The 27867-nt window shown below is 39.2% G+C and overlaps 1 protein-coding gene across 1 annotated transcript in view; it reads right to left on the bottom strand.

The window, feature by feature from the left end:
- LOC139734153 (xanthine dehydrogenase/oxidase-like) overlaps window positions 1-27867 on the bottom strand; it is a gene marked incomplete at its 3' end in the record, with an annotated part of 50611 nt that extends 22744 nt beyond the window's left edge. Inside the window, exons 1-20 of the mRNA XM_071644957.1 lie at window positions 27783-27867; window positions 25597-25654; window positions 24919-25015; window positions 24148-24256; window positions 23613-23801; window positions 23213-23278; window positions 22573-22638; window positions 19610-19751; window positions 17350-17520; window positions 16873-16949; window positions 14785-14881; window positions 13653-13762; window positions 12654-12838; window positions 11470-11635; window positions 9476-9571; window positions 7839-7956; window positions 6793-6844; window positions 5167-5284; window positions 4015-4137; window positions 188-406 (exon numbers count right to left, since the gene is read on the bottom strand). Coding sequence (XP_071501058.1) covers window positions 188-406; window positions 4015-4137; window positions 5167-5284; window positions 6793-6844; window positions 7839-7956; window positions 9476-9571; window positions 11470-11635; window positions 12654-12838; window positions 13653-13762; window positions 14785-14881; window positions 16873-16949; window positions 17350-17520; window positions 19610-19751; window positions 22573-22638; window positions 23213-23278; window positions 23613-23801; window positions 24148-24256; window positions 24919-25015; window positions 25597-25654; window positions 27783-27833 — 2310 coding nt within the window. The remainder of the gene's footprint in view (window positions 1-187; window positions 407-4014; window positions 4138-5166; window positions 5285-6792; window positions 6845-7838; window positions 7957-9475; window positions 9572-11469; window positions 11636-12653; window positions 12839-13652; window positions 13763-14784; window positions 14882-16872; window positions 16950-17349; window positions 17521-19609; window positions 19752-22572; window positions 22639-23212; window positions 23279-23612; window positions 23802-24147; window positions 24257-24918; window positions 25016-25596; window positions 25655-27782) is intronic.

Genomic DNA, 27867 nt, shown 5'->3' on the forward strand with positions numbered 1-27867 from the left:
TGAGCGAAAGCAGCAACATCAGTCAAATATATCAGCAAAAGTTTGAGGAAAATCGAATAATCAATGCAAAAAATATGAATTTTTAAAGTTTTGGGTGTTGGACCAGCTGGATGAGGAGACTACTTGAGTTTATGACAGTTGCCATTGCTGAAATGGTCTTTGATGGCAGTTGATATGGGTAGGATACCTGGAGCATATCCAGGGTCTGAAGTGAGGCATGGACCTCCACTTCATCACCCTCTCCTGGCCGTGCCACACACGTGTGGGTCTCCAGGTATAGGTGCTCCTGGCCCCCGACCTCAAAGGATCCCTCGAGGATTTCCTCGGCCTGCCCAAAGCTATCCTCGAGGTCCCCTTTGGAAAACTCCGTCACAGTGTCAAAGAGGGAACCCTCCTTGATCGCTTCCTGTAAATACCAATTGCATAACAAGACAAAAAATTAGCTGAATGTCTCAACAAATTTAGGATGGCATCACTGCAAATAATCATCACAAGGATTTATACTTCAGCGAGAGAGTATGTCTTTCACAGATACTGAATGCTCTCTTCATTTTCAATATTTTCCTCCAAAGCATAAGCATGAATGCTGAATAAGCTTCTGGAATCTGCTCTATCATGTACAATGAAAAATTAAAGCAAGTATCTTGCTTCAGTGTATTGTTTGAATTGGTAGTTGATACTAATATTCATGCATAGGAACCTAACCAGTATTAACAATGATACATATTTGTGACCCTGCTTCACAAAACAAACAAAAAGTTGCCAGACATGGATTTTTAGTTAAGGGCAGATTCTGAAAGAGCTGACTCTAAGCTTTAAAATGATGTATAGCTCAATTGAAATGGACTCTCCTAACCTATAATATTGGAAAGAAAGCACACACTCTGGAAAAGTGTGAACTGAGAAAAATGGTTCAGAAGTACAGGCTCTATCTGTCTATTCAAGCGCTAAATCTTTACCAAACCAAGCTAGCCGTGCGATGAATGGGACAAACAAACAAATGTAAACCACTTGGGCAACAACAATGAAGGAATTATCAGATTAAGTTGAAATTAAGCATGCTCTATCAACACATTCTGTCCATGATTAATACCAACGTCCAAAGCAGTAGACTTATCCCTTCAAAAGTTATCAGACTTGAAAGTGAAGAGTGTGCAAAGGGTTTAATATCAAGAAATGAAAAGGGGCCTCCAAGACATACCTGATCTCACTACTCTACAAAAAAGAGTTGTAGAAAAACTGATGAAAATGCACTTTCCCATTCATTTTACGATCCCAAACTTAAGAATAATGTAGAAGGGTAGTTCTTTCAGAAAATATGAAAAACTCAATATTGACTTAGTTGACCCTTTTCACGTTTTTTGAGTCCTCACGTAAAATCAAGGGGTGCGACTTTTTGTTCGTTTTGTGATGCACGGTCACATTTATGATGTCACTGGCATTATCATTACTGGTTGATGATGCCATGATGTGCGTAGGTAAATTTCTCTTGTTTTCTTACACCAAGACGAGCACTATGGGTTCCTGCACATATTCTTGATTCTTGATGGAGTAATCCCTATAGCAGCTGCAAGCACAGCTAGACTGGGATGGGTTGGTGCAGTGGCAGTATGTGATGGTGCACGTGATGATATCAGTATATGTACAATTAAAACGTGATACATGTGCAAGTAAAAGATGCTCTTGAATTACAGCATCCTGTCACCAATGGGAGGCTTCATCCTTCGGATGGCTGGAAGGGCAGCCTCTTGGAAAGCAGCCAGGGTTTGTGCTGTTACTGCTTGATGTGGTAGACAGTTCCATATACGGATGGCTCGAGGATAGAAAGAAAACTTGTAGGAATCTATGGTGGCCACAGGTACTGTAAGCTTGAGGCTGTGGTCGTTTCTGCTGATGTATGGGGCTGGTGCTATGAAAGCTGGGAAGGAGATATTTACAAGTTGCTGCCGTATTTTGAAGAACATTGTGGATTGTGCAAGGAGGCGACGTGTGTGCAAAGGATCCCATCTAAGCTGTCTCACGAGACTCGAAGATGATGTAGTCGTTCGGTAGTCCCGGGTTACAAAACGTGCAGCTGCTCTCTGGATTCGTTCAAGGTTTTCAACACACTGTGATGTGTAGGGATTCCAAGCTTCTGGACTGTATTCAAGTTTGGGGAGAACCAGGGCTTTGTATACATATTCTTTGTTTGCATCTCATACAAGATTTGCCTTACAATGTGTATGTTACCTTGTTGTCTGGTGCATGTAGAATTACACTCTTAACCCTAACCAGGCCGGGCTTTTTGGGGTGTTCTGTGGCCGGGTGAGGGTTGATTCAACCACCCCCACCCCTCCCCCCCCCCCCCCCCCCCCCCCCCCCCCCCCAGGATCTCGACCGTCAATAACACAATCGCCATGAAAATTGGCACATGCATTGCCTGTGGTGTAATCTACCAAACTATACAAAGAGAAATGGAACTTTTCATTATATTAATTAATTATGCTAATATATGCATAAACTTATACATTGTGCTTTAAATCAGAAAGCAAAGCTCCTAGAACCCTTATTTTTGGTGATAACATTCTTTGTAGCATTCCTTAACAATGTACTTGACAAAAAATCTGGTATCAAAATCAATTTCTTATGTATTTTATTGTTTTATGAATTTCTTATGTATTTCTTTGTTTTGACCATTTTTTTTTCTCATTTTTTTTTTCACAAAATTTATGACAGAACCTATTTCAAGCATAACTATGCTAAAATTAATTGATTTCAGCCTGTGAAAGTGAAAATAATTATATCTTTATGAATAAGGTGAGAAAACTCCAGTCTTTATACACAAAATCACATTTTTTGGGAGCCGTTTTCGGTCTGACATGCATGCATGCCGTCAATCCCTCGTTTGAGGCGAGACCCCACTTCCACGAAGCTGATGGGGTGCTATACCTCGCTAAAGATTTTTCGTTTGGGAGTTGGGAGTCGAAGTATTTGTCCATTGCAAATTAACTTTCTGCTCAGGCGTGACAAACCTGAAGGCCAAGCCAGGGTTTAATGACTCAAGCAGCTGTCGTATTACGTCAGAGCATGATAAGGATATCTGCCTGTGGCAGACCATTCAAAGTGAACTCAATTTTCTCTATCCTTTCTAAAGTTTTCAATTTTATATTCTATTGAGAAATTCTATGGTCATCCATTTTACATTTCGAACGAAAAAAATTGACCCGTAAATAACGAAAATACAGGAATAAGAAGGAGAGCATTCCCAGTTTGCCGGCGCTGACAATGTGTAATGCACACGTACACACACACACGCACCATGGAGCTACATAGCCCATGCCAAAACCAAAACAATCTCCTCCTCTCGCGGTGCCCCCCCCCCCCGGTGGCGCTGTGGCGATGACTGATGCTTAGATTAGGCCAGGGTCAAGAAGCATAAACAGGTGTTTTATATCTTTGGTTTTTAAGTCATTGATTGCCAAGATATACACTGGCATTATTTACGGGGGTGTAGCCTCTTCAAACAAGAGATTTGCGTCATGTATAAAAGGTCGTGCAGTGTCGTAACGGTATGCACGATTTTCGCGAAAATGGTGTCAAAAGATACGCGAGACTTTAAAGTAAAAAGTCAGTGAACGGCGCTGTCAAAACAATTTCGCGCGGTGGAATATTCATGAAAAATAGAGGCGAGGGGGGGGGGGTGATTCAACCTCCCCCTCCCCCCGGCCTTTTTAGGGTTACAGAAAATAAGATCAAATAAAATGGAGAATACAAAAGGAGACTAATACTCATAGGCATTGCTTTCTCTTTTACTTTTCTGTGAACAATTCAGCAGCTCTATGATTATCTCCCTGAGAAGCAGAAAGGTCTTTTAGATCACACATTATGCACAACCCTACCTCCCTTCAAATTCTGAACCACTAGAGATTGTAAGAACAAGCAGACACCAAAAAAAAAATCTCAGAGATTAATAATCCTGCTTTTAACTGATGCACCCTGCTGTATCCAACAACACAGTTGAATGAGAATACTTGCCTGGAGAGTGAGTATAACAGGTTGCAGATCCTCATACTGGACATCCACCAGTCTGGCCGCCTTGACCGCTAGCTCATGAGACACGGCTACAATAGCACCAATGGGTTGACCGATGCAGTGAACCTATGGATAGCCAGACATACATTCAGCCAGCAAGACAGACAGACAGATGCATACACATTCACACACAAGCACTAACTGTAGTGCAAAACAAGACATTTGGTGACTTTATTGACACCAGGAAAAACATTTGAATGGTTCCATGACATTTGCTCCTGTGACAACTGCTTGCATGGAAATATCTGCATGCTAAGTCAAACAAGCCAAACATAAATTCCATGTACAGACATATAACTCTAACCATAATCCTTATCCTCACATGAAACTACTGTAAACCTAAAATCCTATCACAACCCTACCCCTAAGTCCTTGGAGAAACTATGAAAGACCAGAAAGATCTGGGGTTCTAGATGCTCTGTGATGCAATTTGAACCTTATTTTAGAGACCATTTTTCCAAAAATATAGAACCTACACATGTATGGGTGATTTCCATACAAGCACCAATATGGATAAGAGAAATATCAGTCTTGGATAACATGTATGACTGTTCTAAAAAAATCTATGTCAATTTTCAAAAAAATCAGAATGCTCAGTTTTTCATGATCCCAAAACCACAGAAATCAGTCTGAGAACAGTTCAGTTTTAATCAGAATGGTAGGTAAGTATGCACTTCTGCATCAGATCAATATCACACTGTTGCTCAATTTGTTCTATGATGTTCACATACAAAGTGTAGTGGTTTCTCTTCCAACCTTCAAGTGAGCAGGGAAAAATTCTGTTGACACGATAACTTCTTTCTGTATTTCATATCATACACTTTTCAAAGTTGTTTTGATACTGACAGAAGGAACAAAACTATTGTTTGAACCATTGTATCACATTCACACATTGCTCACATACTACATTTGTAGGTACATTGTGGTTTTGTTACTAGTACTCCCTCATCCATAAAGGTGCTTTATGTAAGTATGCAAGTGTATTGTTGCAAGTTTCCAAGTGATATAATTATGTTAATGATGTCATTAGCTGCAGATGAGCACTCACAAATACACCCAACACTGAAGCAAACAAATCTCATATGTGACTGTCACCTCCGTGGTGGCGAATATCTCTTCTTCCTCATCAATGTTGTTACTGGCAGGGATGTCTGAGTGACTGAGAAAGGATACCACTCCATCTAGGGCGAGGGCTTGACTGGGATCTACAGCTCTACAACCAGGGGAAAAAAAAAGCAACAAACAAACAAACAAACAATCAAACAAACAATATAAACAGATGAGAGGGAATCACTCATATCAAGTAATATGTATAATACGGGATATGTCATCATGACAGCCAACCAACATAAAGCTGCTACATTGTACACTCTTGCTTCCCGGCATATGCATTTCTAAATTTTCCATGTTTTAGGCTTTCAGTTCATTACAATTCGTCAAAATCTCAGAAAGAGTAAGAAAGCTGGTAACCTACAATTGTACAACATATTGACCGATTCTGTGACGCGCTATGTGTATTCTTGGCAAGGGCAGCGCCATTACTCGGTGTCTCAGCCGACCCCCCCCCCCCTTCCCACTCCCCACCCCTCTCCCTACATTAGCACGCGCCCAGAATGAAAAACTGCTTTAGCCAATGGGCGTCTCGTACTGAGTGCGCGAATGCTTGCTTAGTGCGCAAACCTTTGTTACAAGTGCGTGATAAACATGTTGCCCGGGGTGGGGGGAGAGCAGGGGGGGTCGGCTGAGACACCCACTATGGCTGCGCCCAGTGCCATGAAATGTCTGCTGCCCTCAACGAACCCGAATCGGTCAATACAGTGTAATAAACATACTTTTGATAAATCAATGTCTTTGACTTACTGTGATGCACTGCTGGGAGTCATCATAATAATAATAATGTGTGATTCACTACATAACAGGCCCACCATTCTTTAAATGTAAGCATATCAAACACACAGATAGCTACAGACAAAAAAAAAATAACTAAAATGCTTCCCATTCTGACTACAGTTGTATATAAACAGCATAGCTTACATGTATCTTTAAAATGACACTAGAAGAACTCATATCGCATTTATCACCGTCTTTTCTATAATCAATACTACTTTCTTTCAACATTCCTATGATCAATACTACTTGTCTACATCCGTAGTTGTACTATCATACAAGACAATATTAGATCATTTGACTAAAGTTATGACATAGATATCTAAATGAAGCAAATAAATATAAATACACATAAAAGGCCATAATAGCATTATTGCGGCTATTAGTTTCATCATTGATTCTAAAACTACTACGCAAAATATCACACATGATGATCATGACCGTGTAAATATTAAACATGGCATTCATAGTCATCAGCAATGAATAAAATTTCTGTCTACTATGTCACTAGCACAGAGGGTTTTCCATTCTTCATTTTTATATTCACAACAGACAGGTTGCTCCTAATTTGACAGGCTTTCCCTAGCACACCTTCCCCCGACCAGTATTAACAAAGAGACCAGGGGCCTGTTTCACTTGTCATCAGTGACAAGTTGTCATAGATATGACAAGCTACTGAAATCTTTGCAGCTGATTGGCTGGCACCAAATTTGTCATAGAAATGTGGCAGTTGTCACTGATGACAAGTTTTATGAAATGGGCCCCAGGTCTCCAGGAGATGATGCAGCTACATAGAGAAATCCCAGGGGGAGGAGGAGGAGCAGTAGGACTTACAAGAGTCGGGCATGTGCCCTGGAGCTGATGACAGGAGCAAGGTAGAGCTCATCTGATGGACAGGCAGACAGACAGACGGACAGACAGACAGACAGACAGACACAAAGTGTTACAATACAAGCGACTTTCATCAAAACTCCTGTTACATCTAGTCATGAAAGCCGGGTACTAACCACCTCTCATATTATATACACACATACATTGCTGTGTAATCTAGGCCCTGTGGCACAAACAATAAAATGTGCACAGTTTCTAAAAGTGAAACAATTCCTCACTTCCAGGGTGCCACATAACTTTTTTGAACCACTTGCCCAGTTGGGCAAACATATTTTCAAATTGTTGCAGAACACTTGCCCCAACATGAAATTTACTTGCCTGAAAAGAAAGTCCACAAATATAAGAAATGACACAGAAAGCACATGTTGATTGCCATGTTTGGTTTGATCGAGTGTTGGCGATGCATTGCATCGCCATTGGGGTTTCTTACATAAGTGTTGAAAAGTTGCTGAAATGAAATTAGCATCTCTAAATAGTCATTGTTTTAGGGCTTCTTTATGGTTCACTTCTTCATGGGTTTGCATGGGGAAAAAAGTGAAAAGTGGCTTCAAACCTTGCTGCTTGCCTACTTTGGGCAATCATTTTTTTTTTCATTGTTTCAAAACACTTGCCCAACTTTGCTTTTAACTTGCCCCGGCAATCAGGCAAGCACTTAAATACCTAGCAGCTTGACTTCATTATCCATCCCCTTTCTATGAAAATATGGGGCGTTCCCAGGCATATCTAATTGGCAACAGATGATCAAAACTAACCTGCACATAATGGCATACAAAATGACTGATATATAGCAGCTAGAGCATCAAGCCATTAGTGTGACAAGCTACACTATTCTAGCAAGAGGATCTTGTAAAATACAGGGAGTCTTGATTTATGAGAGGCATCCTCATGGTAAATGTCTCTCACCTACATATTTCTCTTGGCAACACATAAAAAAATTTATACAATGTACATGTATATGGGGCACAAATGTGTGTCAAGTGATATCTTACCTGTCTGTGGTGGTATGTCGTCACAGTATGCAGCTTCACCCGAGCACTGTCGGAGGGCCGAAAGATTGACCACTGGCCGGCCTAGAGGATCTGCATCTGGCTGGTCCAATGGGGGTGGCTGGTTGGAGACCATGATTATGTTGTTATTATGAGGAGAGCTCACTGTTAACTTGTGTCTGTGCATAGATACTGCACAATAACTCCATAGTGACATTCTATATCACTGCTCGGGAAGTTTTACATTTTGAAGTAAGGGGCATTGTATTTTCAATAGTACATCGGAGCAGTTGTTGTAATGCTGTAGCAGTAGCAGAAGTCTCATGAATGGCAACAATAGTAAGCTTAAAACTTTAATACTATGTAATAGGATCACTGAATAAAAGGACATCACTTTATCTTGGCTTGTCAAAGCTGGGTTGCCCTTTGAATACCAACATTGGAGTTCATAAAAAGTCAACACAACGACTGAGGTGTCAACATAACGAATAAAGACATTACATGAGTCCTTTACTTTAGGCCCTATGAGTCCTTTCTTTTTTGTTTTCTGTTCAAGTTATAATGTCAGAAATCACATATCTTTGCAATGTAAAATTGCACAGGAGAGATTCTTATGATCTGAAAATGCTTGCAAACTTGAGAGACAACATTATGAAACTCCACTTTAAACAAAACCATAATTTTCATAAAATCAGGCACATGTACTTCACAGAGCAGGCCACCGCCATACAAAATTTTCAAGAACATCAATTTAGAGGCATGCACGGAATTCACTTAATAGTCTACTGAGCGGTATGTATTACAGACATTTGATGTGACCCGCCACAACAATAGGGTCTGAAAGTTGCTGAAGGCTGAGCCGGGAAAAATCAAGTTTGAAGGCAGATCATTAAAATCAGTCAAAACCATCTGATTTATATTTTTGACATAATTTTGTAATCTGATGTTTCGTCTATCATCTCCTGAAATATTGAAGCTAAATGATCAAGGGAAAGGCTAGAAATAAGTGTTTTTCTGAGACATGATTTTCCAACTTTCAACGGAACAGAAACGAGTCTGAAGATTTAGATTTAGCGCCGCAGTTAGACTCCGCCCCTAGCAATGAGGGAGTGATCTTATTGGTCAGTGTGTGGCATCCTGGTTACTGGTTGGTCGGGCGTAGTCCACTGGCGCTAAGCTTGAATGAATATTGCAGAGGTTGCTAGGAGCAATCTTCGATTGTCAAGAGGTGAAAACTGTCCCACCTCCCTTGATCATCACTGCATCGGAACAAAAACTTTGAAGGCAGTTTTCTCAAAATGCTGAAAACAATGCTCTTTGCCTCACTTTGTCTCGGAGAAAAGCACTGCACCGAAGTACTGAGCACTCCAGTACTGTAGATGTGTCACCACTGCTGAATTACCAGACTAGTCCTTTCGAGAGAATTCAAAGTTCATTTGTGGGTTTATGGCATCACCTAGTGATGCAAATACACACTGTAAAACACAATATTTTTATGACTTGAAACTCTTGCGAATTGCGAACATTCAATACATGTAATGTCGACAAGAACTTTCACATGCATTTTAATTTTGCGAATCTTGGCTTTCGCAAAATTCACAAAATTAAAATGCACGCGAACACTCCTTGTTTTACAGTACCTGATAGACCTGGGTGCTGACTGGGCCATCCTCATTATACGAAGGCAGCAAGCTGGGCTCTGATAACTGGCCTTGGCCATATGGACCAGTCAAGGCCTATGCAAAATAAAGAAGATATAAGACAAGGAATAACAAATTCTCCTTTTGATTCAAATCATCATTCTCACATTGGTATGGTGACATTGTGTGAACTGATTAAACATCGTTATCAGAATCATCTTTGTCTTCCTTATATTACCATCTTCACAACACTCTACAGTCAGTGGCAACAAACTTTAAAAGTACAGTGCACTCCCGTCATAACAAACATGGTTATAATGAAATTCCAGTTACAATGAAGAATGAAATTCCAGTTACAATGAAGTGAAAAATTCAGGCTGCAGCATTATCTGCTGCATGTTTTTTATTACCCACGCCGATGAAAATCGGCAGGGGGTTATGTAAAGGGTTCTGTATGATTGTTTGTTTGTTTGTTTGTGTACAAGATAACAAGAGAACGGGTAAACGGGTTTGCACGAAATGTTCAGGGGATGTTTGGATAATGACAGGAAAGAATCGATTAGATTTTGGTGATAATCGGTTGACCCTTGCAAATTCTGTGTGACCTTGAAGTTTTGACCCCATGGTATAGTGACCACTCCGAAAATTTCCCGTTTCTCACTTTGCGATTTTCCGCTACCATACGAAAACATAAACTCCCAAACGATCCGACTCCGCTGCTCAGATGTTCGTAAGAATTCCGAAATTTACGTTTAGGCCTATTTGAGGGACTATGTCCTTCTGGATTTATGAAAGTTCGTTCTCCGTCGTCACAAACTGGCCTGTATTTTGATGATTTTTCAAATTAACATTGATTGTTTTTTTCGTTGGAGGAGCATTTGCTCGGTCGCAGTCACACTGCACGATATGCGCGCTCAATGTCAATGCGTGTGCAAGGCCGCTGAAAATGCATCGCGCTCTACCCTGTTGGTGCAAAATTGCATCGGGGACGTTGTGGCGCTCGTTGGTGACCGAATACTGGTGCAGTAGACATTTGCATTCAACCCTTGCATTGAATAATTCCCGTAGACACTAATCATAGGGGTAATTGCCTAGGGAGTACGTAAATTTTGTTTTTCTTTTGCGCTTTTGTGGATACCATCAAAGATCGTACACTCCTACGACCTTTGATATCATCACACTCTCGGCTTGTTATAAGCAAAATATCCCGCAAGAAAACGGCATATTTCTCGATTTTTCGGCGACCCGTCGCGTACAAGTTGTAGACAATACTCTTAAAACTGGACTTAATTCGCGCGCGCTTGGAAAAGTTCCGATTCTGCACTTTTGACGGTGGAATTTGGGATTTTCGATGGATTTTTGGAGGAGACTAAAGGACTTTCCTGTTGTGAATGAGTGTTCCCGTATGTGAAATGATGTGATTTGCGTGTGATGTGATTGTAGAACCAATGTACGATCTTTGGTAGAACTCACTGGCTGGTGATAAAGGATACTGGCAATTAAGTGACCGAATTCTGGTAGATGACCGAATGCACAGTATGTTTACCCCGACTTTGTACAAGGCGTGGGTCTGCCGCCTTTGACGGCCCCTCTCTAGTCACTTATTTGTTGGGTTATAACAAAATTTTGATAAAAGTAACAAAAGGAAACTGCCAGTCTCGAGGATTTCATTATAACAGCAGTCCATTGTAATATTTTCTACACAAGACTGAGAAAAGGAAAGAATGAAAGGAGAGACAGAAGGAAAGAATGAAAGGAGAGACAGAAGGAAAAAAAGAAAAAGAAAAAGAAGTCAACAAAGAAAAAATAAAGAGGATATTAAAGAGAAGAAAGGGAGGACGAAAAAGAAATCAATGAAGATAATGACACAAAAAAGATACATTGTACTCTTCAAAGGGGAGTACATTCAGCCAATAGATGCAAAATGCACACTAAGCCAAGATCTGAAGTGTTGGAAAGTCTTGACTGCATCAGTAACATCGTCATAAAAATACCTCCTTGATGTTGATCTGATGGGAGACGGAGACATAGAACCTCAGGAAGCATGTCTCCATCAGGCTTTGTCTGTACTCAGCGGAAAAACCCATCACATGTGGAGCTGGATGGACCTCAGATGAGATGGAGTTGAGTGCATCCTGAAGAAGACTCTGATTCCATTTTCTACAGTGGTTGTGATGAAATAAAAGTAGCTTGATTAGGGATTCCAACTGGTATCAAAACATTCTTTGTACCTTTTACATAGTAAACAAAAGTCAATATTCTGCTAGATCTTACAACTTTTAACTTTTTGCGTGCCATGTTCACACACCGGACTCAGTCGATGGATTGCAAAGTTAATACATATTTTGCTCTAACAAATGCACAACCCCACCGAAAACTAAACAGCAATATATTGCCATATGCCACAGTACACTGAAAGCTTCACTAGTGATTCTATTCCTCACAAAGACACTGTGTGTTGCCTGATGATTTAAAGGTAAAACAAAGGTAAAAGGTTCTGGTAAGGATTTGAGAAACCGTACGTCTAGCATCAGTTCATATTTGCTTGCAATATATCGTAAGGGTCTACCAAGAAACTTACCTGGGTGACGCGATTAGCCAGGATAATGAGTAGTTTGGGAGTATTTTTAGATTAAAAGTATAGAACAATAAAAGTCAGTATACCGACCTTTACTCCATGCAGGATCCAGGCTAACTCGGACTCAGGGACAACTCAGCCCTATATCAAACAATAATACATGCAGTTTGTGATTGCCATGGTTTATACATAGGCGTATGTTTATTTTGTTTGCATTCCAAATAGAACCTCTTTGATGCACGTGTAGATTCAACTCGGCCCCTAACTGCGACCAGTCACAACGCGAAGTGCTCCCATAGTACAACTGTACAATTCAGAGGGAGAACTCAGCCCCGCCATCAAAGCGAGGCTGAGTTGTCCCCGAGTCTGAGTTAGCCTGACCCTGATCGGGTAAGTTCTGAGACTGCGACTCCGACAAACCTTTTTGGTTAATATCTTGCATTTTCATTCCTCTTAATTATGTGCAATAAGAATGCTTCTGTTACCATAGCAGCCTCCACCATATTATGGTGGGTACATAACACACACTGCACACATTTCAAATGCTTCCATGCAAGGTGCAAATAATAATTATGAATCTATGGACTGCATGCTACTTACTGTCCAATCAGACTGTTGCTTGTCTTCATAGCAAGAACCACCTGACTGTCCACTCCTCCAAATGCCAACAACAAATCCTTGACCTTTGGCCCCTCTGGGTCAAGGGTCACCCTCAATCCACAGGTGACCCCTGCAAGGCTACAGTGGTGGCGTGGTGCAATCTTCTGCGCAAAGACATAGTCATTCTAAAGGAAGAAAAAATAAGATGCCAACATAGTTCCTGTAGCCAAATAAAATGACTTTAACAATGTCTTGTGAGTGACTTACTGTAAAGCTAGAAAAATGTGTTGCAATAAACTTCGGGAATTGGAGGCAATTACTTTTTTTCGCTGCATAGAATTCTCACAATTACCAATTGGCATTCAATATATTGTGTATCTAACAGCAATTTTGGCTTGCATTTTACTTTTGCAAATCTGGTGTCCTTGCAAAATTTGTGAAGAGTTTTAAGCGCCCTCAAAAATCTGGTTTTACTGTACTGTTCTTCACAACATCAAATTAAAGCCATTTTAAGCATTCTACATCAAAGTAACTAGGAAACAGCTTGTGGCATCTTCTTATTTCTAAGCTTTCTCTAAACTTTTATCTCCATTCATACAAACATTTTTACTTCTGTGACAAAAGTCTGGGAAAATAGTTCACAGATAAAAAATAAAAAGGAAAGAAGAAATGATTTTACATAGCATTTGCCTGGCATTTAAAAAGATATATACACATATTGTAATATTATGGAAAAACCTTCATAAAACAATGCAACTAAAATATATGTGTGAATTGAATGAATGTAGGAATGTTAGCAAAGCACATGATTGAAAGATAAAGGAATTTTGGACAATCCATTCAAAGGTTATTTATTTTTTAAGTTTTGGTGCAATCACAGCTGCATGAGAAGACTCATCAGTTGTGATGTCACATACAATGTATGAAGAATGATATACAAAGAACACAAAGAAAATTTCCCACGAATGATGGAAATTTGCAAGCTTGCAAACTACTTACTTTGTCAGTGAAAGGGATGTGTAGAGACTCCACAATTTCATCTCGGTCAATCAGAGTTTGATCAGGTGTGGGAAAGAAATCAATGTTGAATGGAACAGTGCGCCTGCAGTCTGCAATTATACAAACAAGTAGGTGTCTTGAAGGTCAGTAAGGGGGAGTAGATATTTCTGAAAAATAATGCACACATACCTCATTTGAAAATGCACAAATTCATGTTGACCGATTCTGTGACGCGCTATGTGTATTATCGGCATGGGCAGCGCCATTACTGCGGTGTCCCAGCCGACCCCTCTCCCTACATTAGCACGCGCACGGAATGAAAAACTGATGCACGGTTGCTTCAGCCAATAGGCGTCTCGTACTGAGTGCGCGAATGCTTGCTTAGTGCACGAACCTTTGTTGCAAGTGCGCAATAAACATGTTGCCCGTGGGGTGGGGGAGAGGAGGGGGGGTAGGCTGGGACACCGCAATTTGAGCTAATGGCTGCGCCCAGTGCCACAAATTGTCTGCTGCCCTCAACGAACCCGAATCGGTCTATAGAGAATAGAGAACATAATATTTCTTCAAATGGCCCAATGATTTCCACAGTAATTCATATGTTTCATCTATTCTGAACATTGATTCTTAGCCTTGTACATCTAACAATCTTTTAAATGCCATGAATTGACATCAACCTAAAGATAATGGTCATCACTAATAACAGAATTCAAATCAAATTGAATGAAAAGATAACTAAGAACTATAGTAATGCACAATAGGGACACTAATTTTCCCAAATGTTCATTGCTCCTCGTCACCGCAAAATAGCAGCTTTAAAAACAAACAAGCAAGCAAGCAAACAAACAAACAAACGAACACATACAATGTACCTCTCCCTTCACTTTGGCAAACATATGATGTACAACATGTGAGACAACCTGCCACAAAACAACAGATATGAAGCCAAAATGAATATTCAGTAAACTGCCAGTATCTGAAATACAGGTTGTATCAGTTGTCCATATTCCGTTGTTTTTGTTCACACGTCGTACCTCTGATACCTAAAATTACACACTTGAATGGTTCCCATAGACAAACTATGGCTATCTAAGAACAAGAAAAAAAAAGAAGGGGGTGGTGGGGGGTAACCTACCACCTGCCTTGACCAGAGTGACCATTGTCTTTGTTGCCATGAGAACCACGCTTAGGTCCATTCCACCTGAGGCTGCAGCCACACTGGGACCTATGGTCTGCAGATTGGGAATTAAGACAGTTCAGTGGATGACACAGCAATATTCTGTGGGGATAACGGAAGTAACATGGAAAATCACTGATATTCAGATGGTACCATTCAGTAATGGATTACAGCACAATGCAAAACTGCCATGGAAAAGCAGGGCATTCTCAATTCAATTATCCCTATACTTCTTTTTTAATATTCTAAGCCCTGGTGCCTTTAATCCATTCCCCACACAATTTTCTGACAGCCTTCAATGCCCCCAAACAATATTCTTATTGCTCTGCGACAGAGAACAAACAGGCTGGTAATCTACCGGTGCAAAAGCAGTCAAGCAGTACATGTTTCCCTTTTCCGCAGTCAACTGCGCAATTGTGCCATCATACAACTACAATGCAAAATGTCGAGCAGGTGTAAGATTATGAATACAGTGTGCTCTGATGGGTTCACAAACCCTTTTGGTACATATTATAAGGCATCTGAATGTGGTCAGCATAAGTCTATATGTTATACACTTTGATACAAGTCTTTTAGCAAACAAGCATGCTACTATTAAGGTGGAAAAGGTCGATTCAACAAAGATACGAGCAGTTTTGATACAGAAATAGAACAGCCATACATGGAAGAAATTCTTAATCTTTCAAAAGATGAATATGATTTTTATGGTCAGCATAACACAGATAAGCATGAATTTATGCCACAAATGGAAACACTCTTGTCTACAATTAGGGAACCTGGTGTATCAGGATCCCATAAGGAACGGATAAATCTCTTATCACCCTCTTACAAGCAATCCATTATAACCACTGCAAATATGGGTAACATAAAGCTGGACATGCCATAAAGATATGATATTAAAGTCTCTACACTTTAACAATAAATTTTGTGTTGCAGTGTACAATACTTGTACATTACATCAATTGTTATCTTAAGTCATCAGAAGCAACTTCTTTTGGATTCCCACAAACTGAAAATAATGGTGAGAAGCTGGTAAGTACAAATTGTTAGTATAACTTTTCATGCCAGCGGAGTCATGTGAAAAATAAAAGACAAACAAAAGAAAACAAAACAAGTGACAGAGGTTACTTTCAGATATCATCTTACTCAACACAAGGATCAAAGGTGCATAATGAAATCTATTTTCCCAGGACTGGCTATCACACCTGAGACTGATGACGCCAATAATTAAAGGACAAGTCCACCTTCATATACATAAGGATTGAGAGAATGCAACAATATTAGTAGAACACATCAGTGAAAGTTTGAGGAAAATTGGACAATCCGTTCATAGGTTACAAATATTTTAAGTATCTGCGCAGTCACTGCTGGAAGAGAAGACTACTACAGTGTATGATGTCACATGCGTACAACTATATAAGGAAAATAAAAAGAGAATTTCACAAAACTTTACTTTTTGAATAAAGTGCACATTTCTTCGACTTGCTACTGACGTATGTTAAGGGCAATATTATTCCCCCTGTCTTCTGAAAGAGAGAAGTTGAGTGTTCTTTTGTTATGCGAGAAAAATGGAAATATGCTGAATTTTCTTTATTCTTTCTTTATATCGTTGTACTCATGTGACATCACAAGCTATAGTAGTCTTTTCATCCAGCCGTGACTGAGCAGAAACTTCAAAAATTCATAACTTTTTAATGAATTGTCCAATTTTGCTCAAACTCTCACTGATGTGTTCTACTAATATTGCTGCATTCACTCAACCCACATGTCTATGAAGGTGAACTTGTCCTTTAAGCTGACAGTTTTGGGTCACAGCACTTTTTTGAAGACCTGGGACCAGGTAAATGTCTCCTTCTCTTTTTTTTTCAAATGTTTGACCTTTTGCCTACTAGTACTTGGACGGTCAATGGTTTTGTTTGCTTCATTTTGTTTTCTGTTTTGTTCCGTGTTTTGCTTTGTTTTGCAATCTGTTTTGGGGACAGGGTCATATTACTTTTATTACAACGTATGCTAGAGCTCCCACATGCATGAGAACAATGCACTCACAGCCATATTCCTGATCTGCTGTCCTCCGAACCAGCGCAGGATCTCAAGAATGGCAGATGCGCTGCGAGTCTGATATTCTGGACAGCACAAGGAGAGAGGGTCAGATGATGTGAGAGAGCAGAAATTCTGTCATCTGGCAGAATTGTACATGATTTTATTAGCCATAAAATTATAGCTCATTCATTCATTCAGGTGTCTTCTGCTCTCGTTTCTTTTTTCTTCACTATGGGGCATTCTCTTAAACCGGGGGAAAAAAAAACAGACTTGTGACAAAAAAAAAAAAAATGTAATACTTTTCTTTCTGTTGCGCTATACACCCATTTTTGTCTCCTGTAAATAATACTGGGTATTCTTCCATCCCATTAAGACAGAAAAAGCTAAAGAAGATATTAAAACCATCGTGAAGTTCAGTGCATTGCACATAATATGCAATCATTACTCAGAACACGATTTACAATAGACGGTAATAAACCATACCTGGGTATTTATCGACCACTTCTTTGAGAATCCTCTCCAGTTCTGTCACGGTGACCCCTGACCCTAAGGTGACCCCAGTGTCAGAGGTTGTGACCTTGGTCAGTTCTGTTATCCCATTTCCAGGGGAGACCACGCGGAGTAATTCAACCCCATCACAGGTTTTCTCCACTCCTGTCCACATTAAATCGATGAAGATGAATCATTTTGTGCACAAAAAAAAAGAAGAAAATCTGTGCACAGTAAATTAATGTCATTGGACACACATGGTCAGTTGCATAATGGCCTTCTTTAAATGAACATATTTGAACAGCATGACCTTCTTATTCCACAGAAGATGCTAATGAAAGTGATTTACAGTCAGACCTGTCTATAGTGGCCACCCTATTAAGGAGATGAAAAAAGTGGCTGTTGAAGACAGGTGGCCGCTATAGACAGGGTCGTTTAACATGGCTTTTCTCTTGGGGAAAATTGTGTTTAGGGGTTGCATACGACACATGGTTGCTAAAGATAGTGATTCATTCTCATTGCAGCAATAACACCTACTTTTTCTCTTTTTTTTCTTTCATTTTTTTGCTGAATTTCATACACTTGCAACAAAAGTAAATACATCACATAGTCATGGTGTGTAGATTTGATCATTAACTATCGCTAGAGCTAACCCTATATACTGGGCTATTTTGAAATTGTAAATCCCAAGCGGCTTATTTGCACCCTCCCCCCTCCCAGATTTCTGCCACCAATCACTAGATCACCTGAAAATCAGCATGCATGTTGCCCATTATGTAACCCACAACACGGTCATTTTCTCTGAATTATGCTAATTATGCTAATTTATGCATAATCTTTTCTGTGCATCAGATTTTAAGCTCTAAATCCCAAAATAAAACTTGATATGGACATTTTTGTGTGTCTACAGTGTATGTGTGTAAATACTCTCTGTAGTATTATAAATGAATTTACATGAAAGAAATTGTGGCATCAAAATCAATTTCAATTTCTTTTGTTTTTTATTGTTTTTTACTTCTGATGTATTTCTTTTTGACTTATTATACATTTCTTTGTTCTTTTATTTCTTGTTTTACATTCTTTCTTTCTATCTAGAATATCTGATAACCAAAAGGAATGTCATCTGAGTAAAACAAAGGAAAAACATTCATCTGACACTTCCTGTAAGACCCTTACATTGTAAACATCAAAGTTATTGGAAACTACCATAATGATATTTTGGTGACATTGGTCACAAAAATGTGCCATATCTTAGCAAGCTTATGCCTGATATTTGCTACTAGGGTTTTAAAAATGTGCGCAAAATGTGAAAGAAAAAAGTAATGACATTTCTGAAGAAAAAAAAATCATTTTAAAGGGAAGCAGTCCTGATATTTTCACTGTACTGATAATTAAGAAGAGTAAAAAATATAACCTTTCACCAATTTATACGCGTGGACATCAAAAATTGTCTCCGTACGCGATTTTAAAAAAATAATTCCTGCAAGCGATCGTGTAAGAGCCTGCCAAAAGGTGCAACGTCATTGATGCCCTACTCTCAAGTTGACAGCCGTGCCTCAGAAAACCAATTTAAGTGTTCAAAATGATCATATCTGATTTTTTCAAAAAATGTGACAATATGTGGTTTTATTATTTCAAACAAAATATTTCTAGCTTTTTATATACATAAAAATAAATAGTAAACATGTATTTATAAATAACTAGGGATGACGAGCAGAACACCGCTGGAAAGAGTTGTGCATCGATGACGTATGACTCTCCGCCAAGACTTGCTCATTTGCAGAGTCACACTTTTTTAACCGAAATGTACGAGCTTATTTGGTGATTTGAAAGTTGCTTTGTTTTTGATGAAAGTAGTTCATTGGAGGTACCAACAACAACATATTTTTTTAAATTTCGTGAGGACTGCGTCCCTTTAAAATTATCACAATAAACCCCCTCCCCCTCTCAGCTTCATAGGGTATACCGGGAAAAGTGTGGGTTTTTTTTTGTCTATATAAAGTAAATACTACTACAGATATCATGTCATCTAAGATATATTGCTATTTTGCTTGCTCATCAATATCCAGCATGATCTTGCAGATTAACAAGACACTAATAGCTAAGCAGACATGGTGAACATTTCTGGAATATTTTATCCCTATTGTATAATGAAGACTGTACAAAGCTGGTTGAGCACAGGAAGAACAATTGGCACTGTACAAATTTGATGAGGTAAGAACCTTAGTTGTTGATAATCAAATAAGAGCTTTACCCATCATGGTATTTCCTGCAATCATGATAACACTGGGGTCATCTGCCTTGATTCTCAGTAGCTCTGTGAGCGACGAAGCCAGGGTCCAGGTGAACCCACCTTTTGCAAAGGTTGCAGTTCTGTTATACTCATCATAATCAGCCTGACAATACAAAGAAGCGGAGGAAATATTAACAGATTGATAACTTGGCCATGAACTATAAAATATATCAAAAAAAAAAAAATAGCAGCATTGCTATATCAGCTTTTAACCTTTTCCCCAAAATTTGCCGAGTACACTCCTCTTGCATGGTCACACATAGGCAGGTTTCTTTGGTAACACATCCTTGAAGACTGTTTGTTTCACTTGTAAAGTCACACTTACCATTGTTACTTAGATTTTATGATAAAGGATAATTGACTCTTGGCAAATAGTGCAGCTTTCACGCTGACTGAATCCCATTATAGTGATTTCTAATAAAATAGTAAAATTTGATATGAGAGTACACCACAAAAAAGTCTCAAAACTATAAACTCAGAAGGCAGCCATTTCTATACTATGTTTTATAACTGCCCTCATGGGGAAATCAAATTTGTTTGAAATAGGAAACTTACTTGCAGTTTGCTGAATAAGTAATGGTTCATCACCATGATCGTTTCATGTGTTATTATCATTATCATTATAATTGTTAGTAGTTAATCATTATCATCCATCAATGATAATATCATCATTGTAATATCATGCTTCATTTTTCCTTCTGCTAATTACTACATGTATCATCATAAATGTTACTACTGTATGTTTTTTATCACTGCTATCATTATCATCATCATCAAAATTATTATCATCATTTCGCATCATGATTTCCTGTTTAAAAAAAAAAATGTAGCATTTAGTAGTAACTCAAAAGAATGCTCCCTTAGCCTGCCTGGAAGATGAAGACAAAACAAACAAGGAAAAGTAGAATTTACGCGGTGCGCAATATATGTCCCCGCTGGAAGTAGCATTTTGTAGCAAAATGTACAATACAGGTCACAAATCAAGGTCAAAGGTCAAAGAAATCAAAGGTCAAAATTCTGTGTAGAGGGTTTGAAGCCCTCACCTGCTGCCATCACATAAAGCAAACGGAATCGAAATCGGGTTAGAAATGGCGAAGGAGTAGCATTTTGTAGCCATTGTACAATATAGGTCCAAAATCAAGGTCAAAGGTCAAAGAAGTCAAAGGTCAAAATTCTGTGTAGAAGCTTTGAAGCCCTCACCTAGTGCCATCACATAAAGCAAACGGAATCGAAATCGGGTAAGAAATGGGGAAGGAGTAGCATTTTGTAGCAAAATGTACAATACAGGTCAAAAATCAAGGTCAAAGGTCAAAGAAGTCAAAGGTCAAAAATCAAAGTCAAAGGTCAAAGAAGTCAAAGGTCAAAATTCTGTGAAGAATTTTCGAAGCCCTTACCTATTGCCATCACATAAAGCAAATAGAATCAAAATCGGTTTAGAAATGGTGAAGGAGTAGCATTTTGTAGCCATTCTACAATATAGGTCAAAAATCAAGGTCAAAGGTCAAAGAAGTCAAAGGTCAAAATTCTGTGTAGAAGTTTTGAAGCCCTCACCTAGTGCCATCACATAAAGCGAACAGAATCAAAATCGGGTGAGAAATGGCGAAGGAGTAGCATTTTGTAGCAAAATGTACAATACAGGTAAAAAAATCAAGGTCAAAGGTCAAAGAAGTCAAAGGTCAAAATTCTGTGTAGAAGTTTTGAAGCTCTCAACTAGTGCCATCACATAAAGCAAACGGAATCAAAATCGGGTTAGAAATGGCGAAGGAGTAGCATTTTGTAGCAAAATGTACAATATAGGTCAAAGGTCAAGGTCAAAGGTCACAACTGAAATTCTGTGTAGAAGTTTCAAAGCTCCCACATAGTGCTATCATATAAAGCAAACAGAATCAAAATTGGCTCATAAATGACAGAGAAGTAGCAAATTGAAGATTTTGATCACACACGGACGCACACACGGACGGACACACGGACGGACACATACACAGACACACACACGTACAGAGCCCGTTTCATAGTCCCCTGCTCGAACTCGTTTGGCGGGGACAACAAAGAGTATAGAACTAATATTACTATAAAATGCAGGACTTCCTTATGGCCAGTAAACATCAAAACATACCTCTTGGCCAATGAGATTGTAGACTTTCGTCAAGTCACTCTAAAATCTAAGCTGTCAAACAAAATTGCACAAAATTGCAAAACTACCTGACGAATGTATGAAATAGTTCAACTGAAGCTAAACCATCCATTACTGTCTTTTGTGCACTAAATGGCACAGACATTGGAATGCTTTAATCCCATACTGAGTGACTATAATGTCACAACAGCTTTCCCGTTGAACTGAGGCATTGGTACAGCCGAGTGAGATGGCTGAATTTACATCACAGTGTACATGTAGATGCACAAGTTGAACAGGGATGAACTGCATGTTTTAATGGAAATGCTTGGGAAGCTTAGATGAGGGTTAGCAAGACTTGTTTAAAGGGATAACATAATATTGGTTGAAACCTGGCTGCAGGTTACTAACTTTTTGGTAAAATAATGAGAAACCTCTTATGAAGTATGAAAGAGCACGTAACCTCAAGAGAAACTCAATGTTTACTTGATGAAAATTGGGTTTGAAATGGCCGATTAACAAATACAAAGGGATATTAATAAAAGGTGGGACCGATGTTTTAGTAGGATCGCTTTGTTTTACCTTGTATTTGAATATCTCAGCCATTCTAAAACTGATTTTAATCAAATAAACTTTGAACTCCTCTTAAAATTGTATGCGCTTTAGCATTTCATAGAGTGGTTTGTAAGTATCTCATTAAGAGGTATAACACTAAAACTTCACCTCAACCAATACTACCATCCCTTTAATATCCATCAAATACAAGAATATGAACCACATCAACTGCAAAATGCAGAGTGTATAAACTCACCAGTAATTCAGGAGGAAATATTGGTTCTTGAGTTGAGTCATAAGGCTGGAAATCAGTATTTTCTTCCTAAATACAAACAAAAGGAATACAGAGAGAGAGAGAGAGAGAGAATACATTCAGAAAAAGAAGAAAAAAAAAGATTTTGACATCAAGTACAGACAGGGCTATAAACAGCTACTTACTACTGCAATAGTTTTGTGCTCATAGTGATAGTTATTGATGGTTGGAAACATTATCTTTAAATGTAAGACTGATACAATGTTTATTATCTACAACAATAGAAATCAATGAAGAGAGATCAACTAGTTGCAGATATTCATCATGTAGAGGTGCTAGTAGAGTCAAAGAGAGACACTGCATCATGAAATAGTCGAAGATCAGAATGCAGATTACTTGAAATGCTGGTTTCATAATCCCTGTTCAATGAAGAGGAAGTATTTTAAAACTGCATCACTACTGTCTGAATTAATGGATGGCTTACTGCATCGAAACCACAATGACATATGAAACCAGAACAACACATTCAAGCTATCATATATCTTTTAGTTTCCTGAGAGAAGGACTGAAAGTGGATATGGGTCAGTTCTACAGCTCAAAAACCTATAAAGTGACATACACGATGTATGTGCACAGTTCATACCATATTGTTGTCTTGGTCCGGTGATCTTGATTTGCAAGGCCCTCCCGTCACCTGGCAACAGTTTTCCTGAAAAAAAAAATCAAAACAAAACAAAACATCAGCAGATGATAATACAAAGAAATGATAGGTATGAACTATGCACCACAACCACACAACTTTCAAGTACCATCACATGCACATACTTATTTAAATACACATTTTCATTTATCAGTTGATAGCTACATGAGTATAATTTTGTAACGCATTATACAATTCATCAATAGAACAGTTTGCTCTGACCTATGAATCATTGCCTGCAGCCTACTGACAACCATTTCATTTTTGTTTCTTTCAAATTGGCAAAGTGCAACCTGTTACTAGATAGGGGACACAAAAAGCTCAAGCTACTGCAAAATCTCACCCCACAGAATGACTTGAAGCCATCCAGGATGGTCCTGTAGCCGGTGCATCGACAGAGGTTCCCCTCGAGGTGGCGCAGGATGTCCTGGACACTGGGCGTGGGGTTGCTTCGCAGCAGGGCGTACATGGACATCACCATACCAGGGCTGCAGAACCCACACTGAGAACCATGGCTCTTGGCCAACCTCTCCTGGCAATTTGATACATAGACAATGTACTTTAGTAATTTCTCTCTTTCATAGTTGGCCCATTTTTGGGTGGGGCTGATGTGCTGATGCAAGCAGACTTAAGATACTGAGGGTACACTTTAACTTTACTACTTTACTCAAGTCAGGTGTGTCACCATACATAATTTATTTTCTATCTAAAACATAAACAAATTCATTGCATCCCTGGACAAGGAAGAGATTACACAGAAAATATCATACTACAAGTACTTCCAATCCCTTCACTCTACTTCAATTGTAGACAGTTAAAGGTACAAATGTAGATTACGGATTGTTGTTGGCTCTTCCTGCCTGCACCCATAATCTCACCTGTACAGCGTGGAGTCTGGTCCGGGCACTGCCTATGCCCTCAACAGTGGTCACTGCCTTCCCATGGAGCAGGCAGATTGGGGTCAAGCACGCCATGACTGATTTGTGCCTGGTAGGAAGAAGTGTATAACATCCATGTACTATAATATCAATTCATCTTGTAAGAGACTTTGTTGGGGAAATACAATATGGTGTTATAGATACACACTGTCAATACATAATTCCTAGCTGTACTAAAGTACACACACCGTATGTATACTGATAGGTATTTTAAGGTTTTAAGTTCAACTGACTGAAAAGAGTGTGACCCATCAGCAAAAAAGCATATAACTAAAGTCTCTGAGGATTGATATTCTATTGGCATTCTTGCAACTCTTCCCCCTTCAGCCTTTCCAATGATAGAATTAGTTGTACACTTTACTTCCGAAGAAGTAAGCCACTATAAATACACTGTGAGCAAAATTTGAGACCTCAAATTATGGCTTTCAAGTTTACATGCTGTCATCAGGCATGAAGGGGATTCTAACACAATCTTTGCCTCTCAAATTCTCATTAAAAGGGTGGTAGTTCAGGTTATCATAGATCAAATTTCGAATAATATCAAATTTCTTGGTGTTCTGCCAACAGACTATACCACATTTGTGCTTCCATGTTTATTATTATCAATAACTTTATCTGAGTAACGTATGATGGGGGACACATGTTATACAGCTGGAAAATGGCCATATTTGACAAGCTGCATCAGAGGAACAGCCTGAAACACTTTGGTACCTGACTGCTCGTGTCTGGGGGTGCACATCCGACACCATGACGGTGCATGCACCACATCCTCCCTCGCTGCAACCCACCTTGGTTCCACATAACCGCACTGACAAATTGCAGTAAAAGAAAACGGCCATGACAGATATGCTAAAGGTACAACTGCACCTACATGTATACCTGGTGTGCAATAAATTGTACACTACAGCAACACGAGTACAGTTTATTCTCCAACCAAAAGCCATGGTATACATTTAATTAGAGCCAGTCATATTGCAGGCTCCACTCAGTCAAAAAGGGACTTGAAAAGTTTAACACAAGTACCCCAATTTGGATGCAAAAACAAATATTTCAATGTTTCAGATAGGACTAACAATAATACATATAAAATTGTTTGCTTGTTAACGTTTCACTTGGCTGAATCTTCTTTGCGGTCCATGTTGATCAATTACCAGAGTTCTTTCATGACAACGCTGATGAAATGATATGAAGAAAAATATTATTCAGTACCAGTATATACACTGTAATAAAATCAGTGTACAGTGTTAGTTGGTTGGATGGGTCAAAGATGAAAAGTGTTCATACGATGAACACTTTTCATCTTTTACAAAACCAGACAATGAAATTGAAAAGAAAATTTGGGACTCTTGTGTGTTTGTTGTTTTTGTCAATGATTTTACAAAAGGATACACTTCCCCCTCAGGTAAGTTGCCAGGTTCATCTGTGGATCTGCATCTTTTTCAACAATCTGCAAAACAAGAATGCACAGATACTGTCTCATCATTACAAAATATCGAATGCTTAATTTCAGTTTAATCTGATAATCCCTTCATTGTTGTGACTCTGGTTTACTTCCTGTTTTTTGTCCCATTCATCGCACAGCCAGCACGGTTTGGTAAAGATTAAGCGCTTGAATAGACACGGTACTTCAGAGCCTCTTTTCTCAGTTCACACTTTTCCTGAGTTTGTGCTTTCTTTCCAATATTTAGATAGGTTAGGAGAGTCCATTTGATCTGAGTTATACATCATTTTAAAGCTTAAAGTCTGTTCTTTCAGAATATGGTCTCAACTGAAAATTCATGTATGGCGACTTTTTGTTTATTTTGAGGTGCAGGGTCACATATGTCATAATGACCCTGTAGTGTACTTGTTTGGCTCCCAAAACAAGATCTTATTGGGAATATGAGACAACTAAGCCATGATCAGTCCTACTTTATCTGGCTTTTGATTAATATGCAGCATGAGTGCATAGGCTTGAAAATATTTGAATTACATTAATTAAGTTTAGCTCCAACTCTATACATTCTGACCCAGTCAGACACAATCCAAATCACTTTATTTCATGCACACTCTTTTTTTTTAAACGAAGAATTCTCACTCTCTTTTTTGTGTGTGTAAATGATGAACAAGTTAGATAATCATACACTCCATGCTGTGGAACAAACAAAATATTTAATGCAATAAACAGGTCTATACACACTTCTATTCTCTATGTACAGTCCTGCAACCTTGCCTCTCTTTGAGGCAATTAGGGCCTATACTATTTCATAATTTGGACTGAAGAAATATTTATAGCTTTCAACTTTCAGAAAATTAGATGTACAAGAGACTAAAATTAATTGAATAGGGCCTGTAAAAAGAGAACTTTGCAGGCCCGTAACTAGGGGGGCGGGGGGGGGGGGGGGGGGGGGGGGGGGGGGTCAGGGGGTTCGAATGAACCCCCCGCTAGCGAGCAGGGTCCAAAATACACCCCTTCCAGAGTGAGACCCTATCCTGCTTGGTTGCTTAACTCCCTCAGAAAGGTCCACTATTTCTAATTTTGACTGAGGCCCTAGGTGATTATCCTATTTAAAGGTTGACGGTAATGACAATGTATCTATATTTGTAAAAATTTTTATTGTAGCTGGCTTTTTACATAACAGTACCAAAATTAATAGGAAAATAATTTGCTCTCCTTTCTGGCCATTTCTGTACAGCTTAAACATACATTCTCAACATAATAGTGTAATGTTAGAATTCTTGTAATAAAACATAAACATATTAGCATGGTTAGCCTAGTACTAGTATGGCATCTTTGATCTTTACGCAAACCCTAACAAACGTTACAGAGGACGGACGAGCCCCGGCCAGCTCCTGCCCTCATCGAAAAAAAAAAATAAAAAAAAAAAATAATGTCCCAGGTGGTTGGTTTATCTCCCCTGGTGGACTTATCATGAAAATGCAATGAACAGGAATTATGCAACAAGGCAAATGAAAGCAGAGCGAGTGTATTGCATCCCGCCGCCGATCACGGCGAGGTGGATGCCAGTCTTGGATGCCATTGACTGAAGACTGTCCTCGCCATGGTCGTGGCTATCCGCTCGAGCGAACAGCACTGGTGCAGTACCTCGGTACCTGGACAAAATCTCAAATCTCGACGCACGGCGTCTCCGGCGCGGGGTGCGCGGCCGTGGTACTGTACCTGCTGAGCTGGACGATACGAGTACACGACGGTGTTGAAGTAAAAATCTCAGTCCCTGTAACCAGTAATATTTTGAGGAAAAACGTCCCAAACGAACACACGCTTGCACCGTTGGTGTTAAGACGAAACTGTGAGTACATTTTGTATATCGCACTTCAGTAATGTGTATAATCGGACTAAGGACACACATACAAATAGATCTACGTGATCATAAAATGAACCTACATCCTATGTTAGGTGTGAAACGCATTCGTACTGCAGGGCCTATTTACAGACGTACAGTACAGTTGTACTGGTACTCGATCACGTAGTGGTTATACGAGCACATCCCAAAATCGAAATAAGAGTTAACGTTACACAGGGAAATTCATCCGAACCTCGACGTATTGTAATTACTAGCTAGTACCAGAAGTACCTTGCGTCCATTGCAGAAAAATTTGAGCTCGCATCTGCCATATTCAGGCATCTCTGAGGTGTTTGAAAATCCAGGACCGAAGCGA

This window comes from Diadema antillarum, unplaced genomic scaffold (genome assembly GCF_040938485.1).
Source record: "Diadema antillarum isolate AM-2024a unplaced genomic scaffold, OU_Dant_1.0 seq00000512_RagTag, whole genome shotgun sequence".
In the NCBI taxonomy this organism is placed as follows: domain Eukaryota; kingdom Metazoa; phylum Echinodermata; class Echinoidea; order Diadematoida; family Diadematidae; genus Diadema; species Diadema antillarum.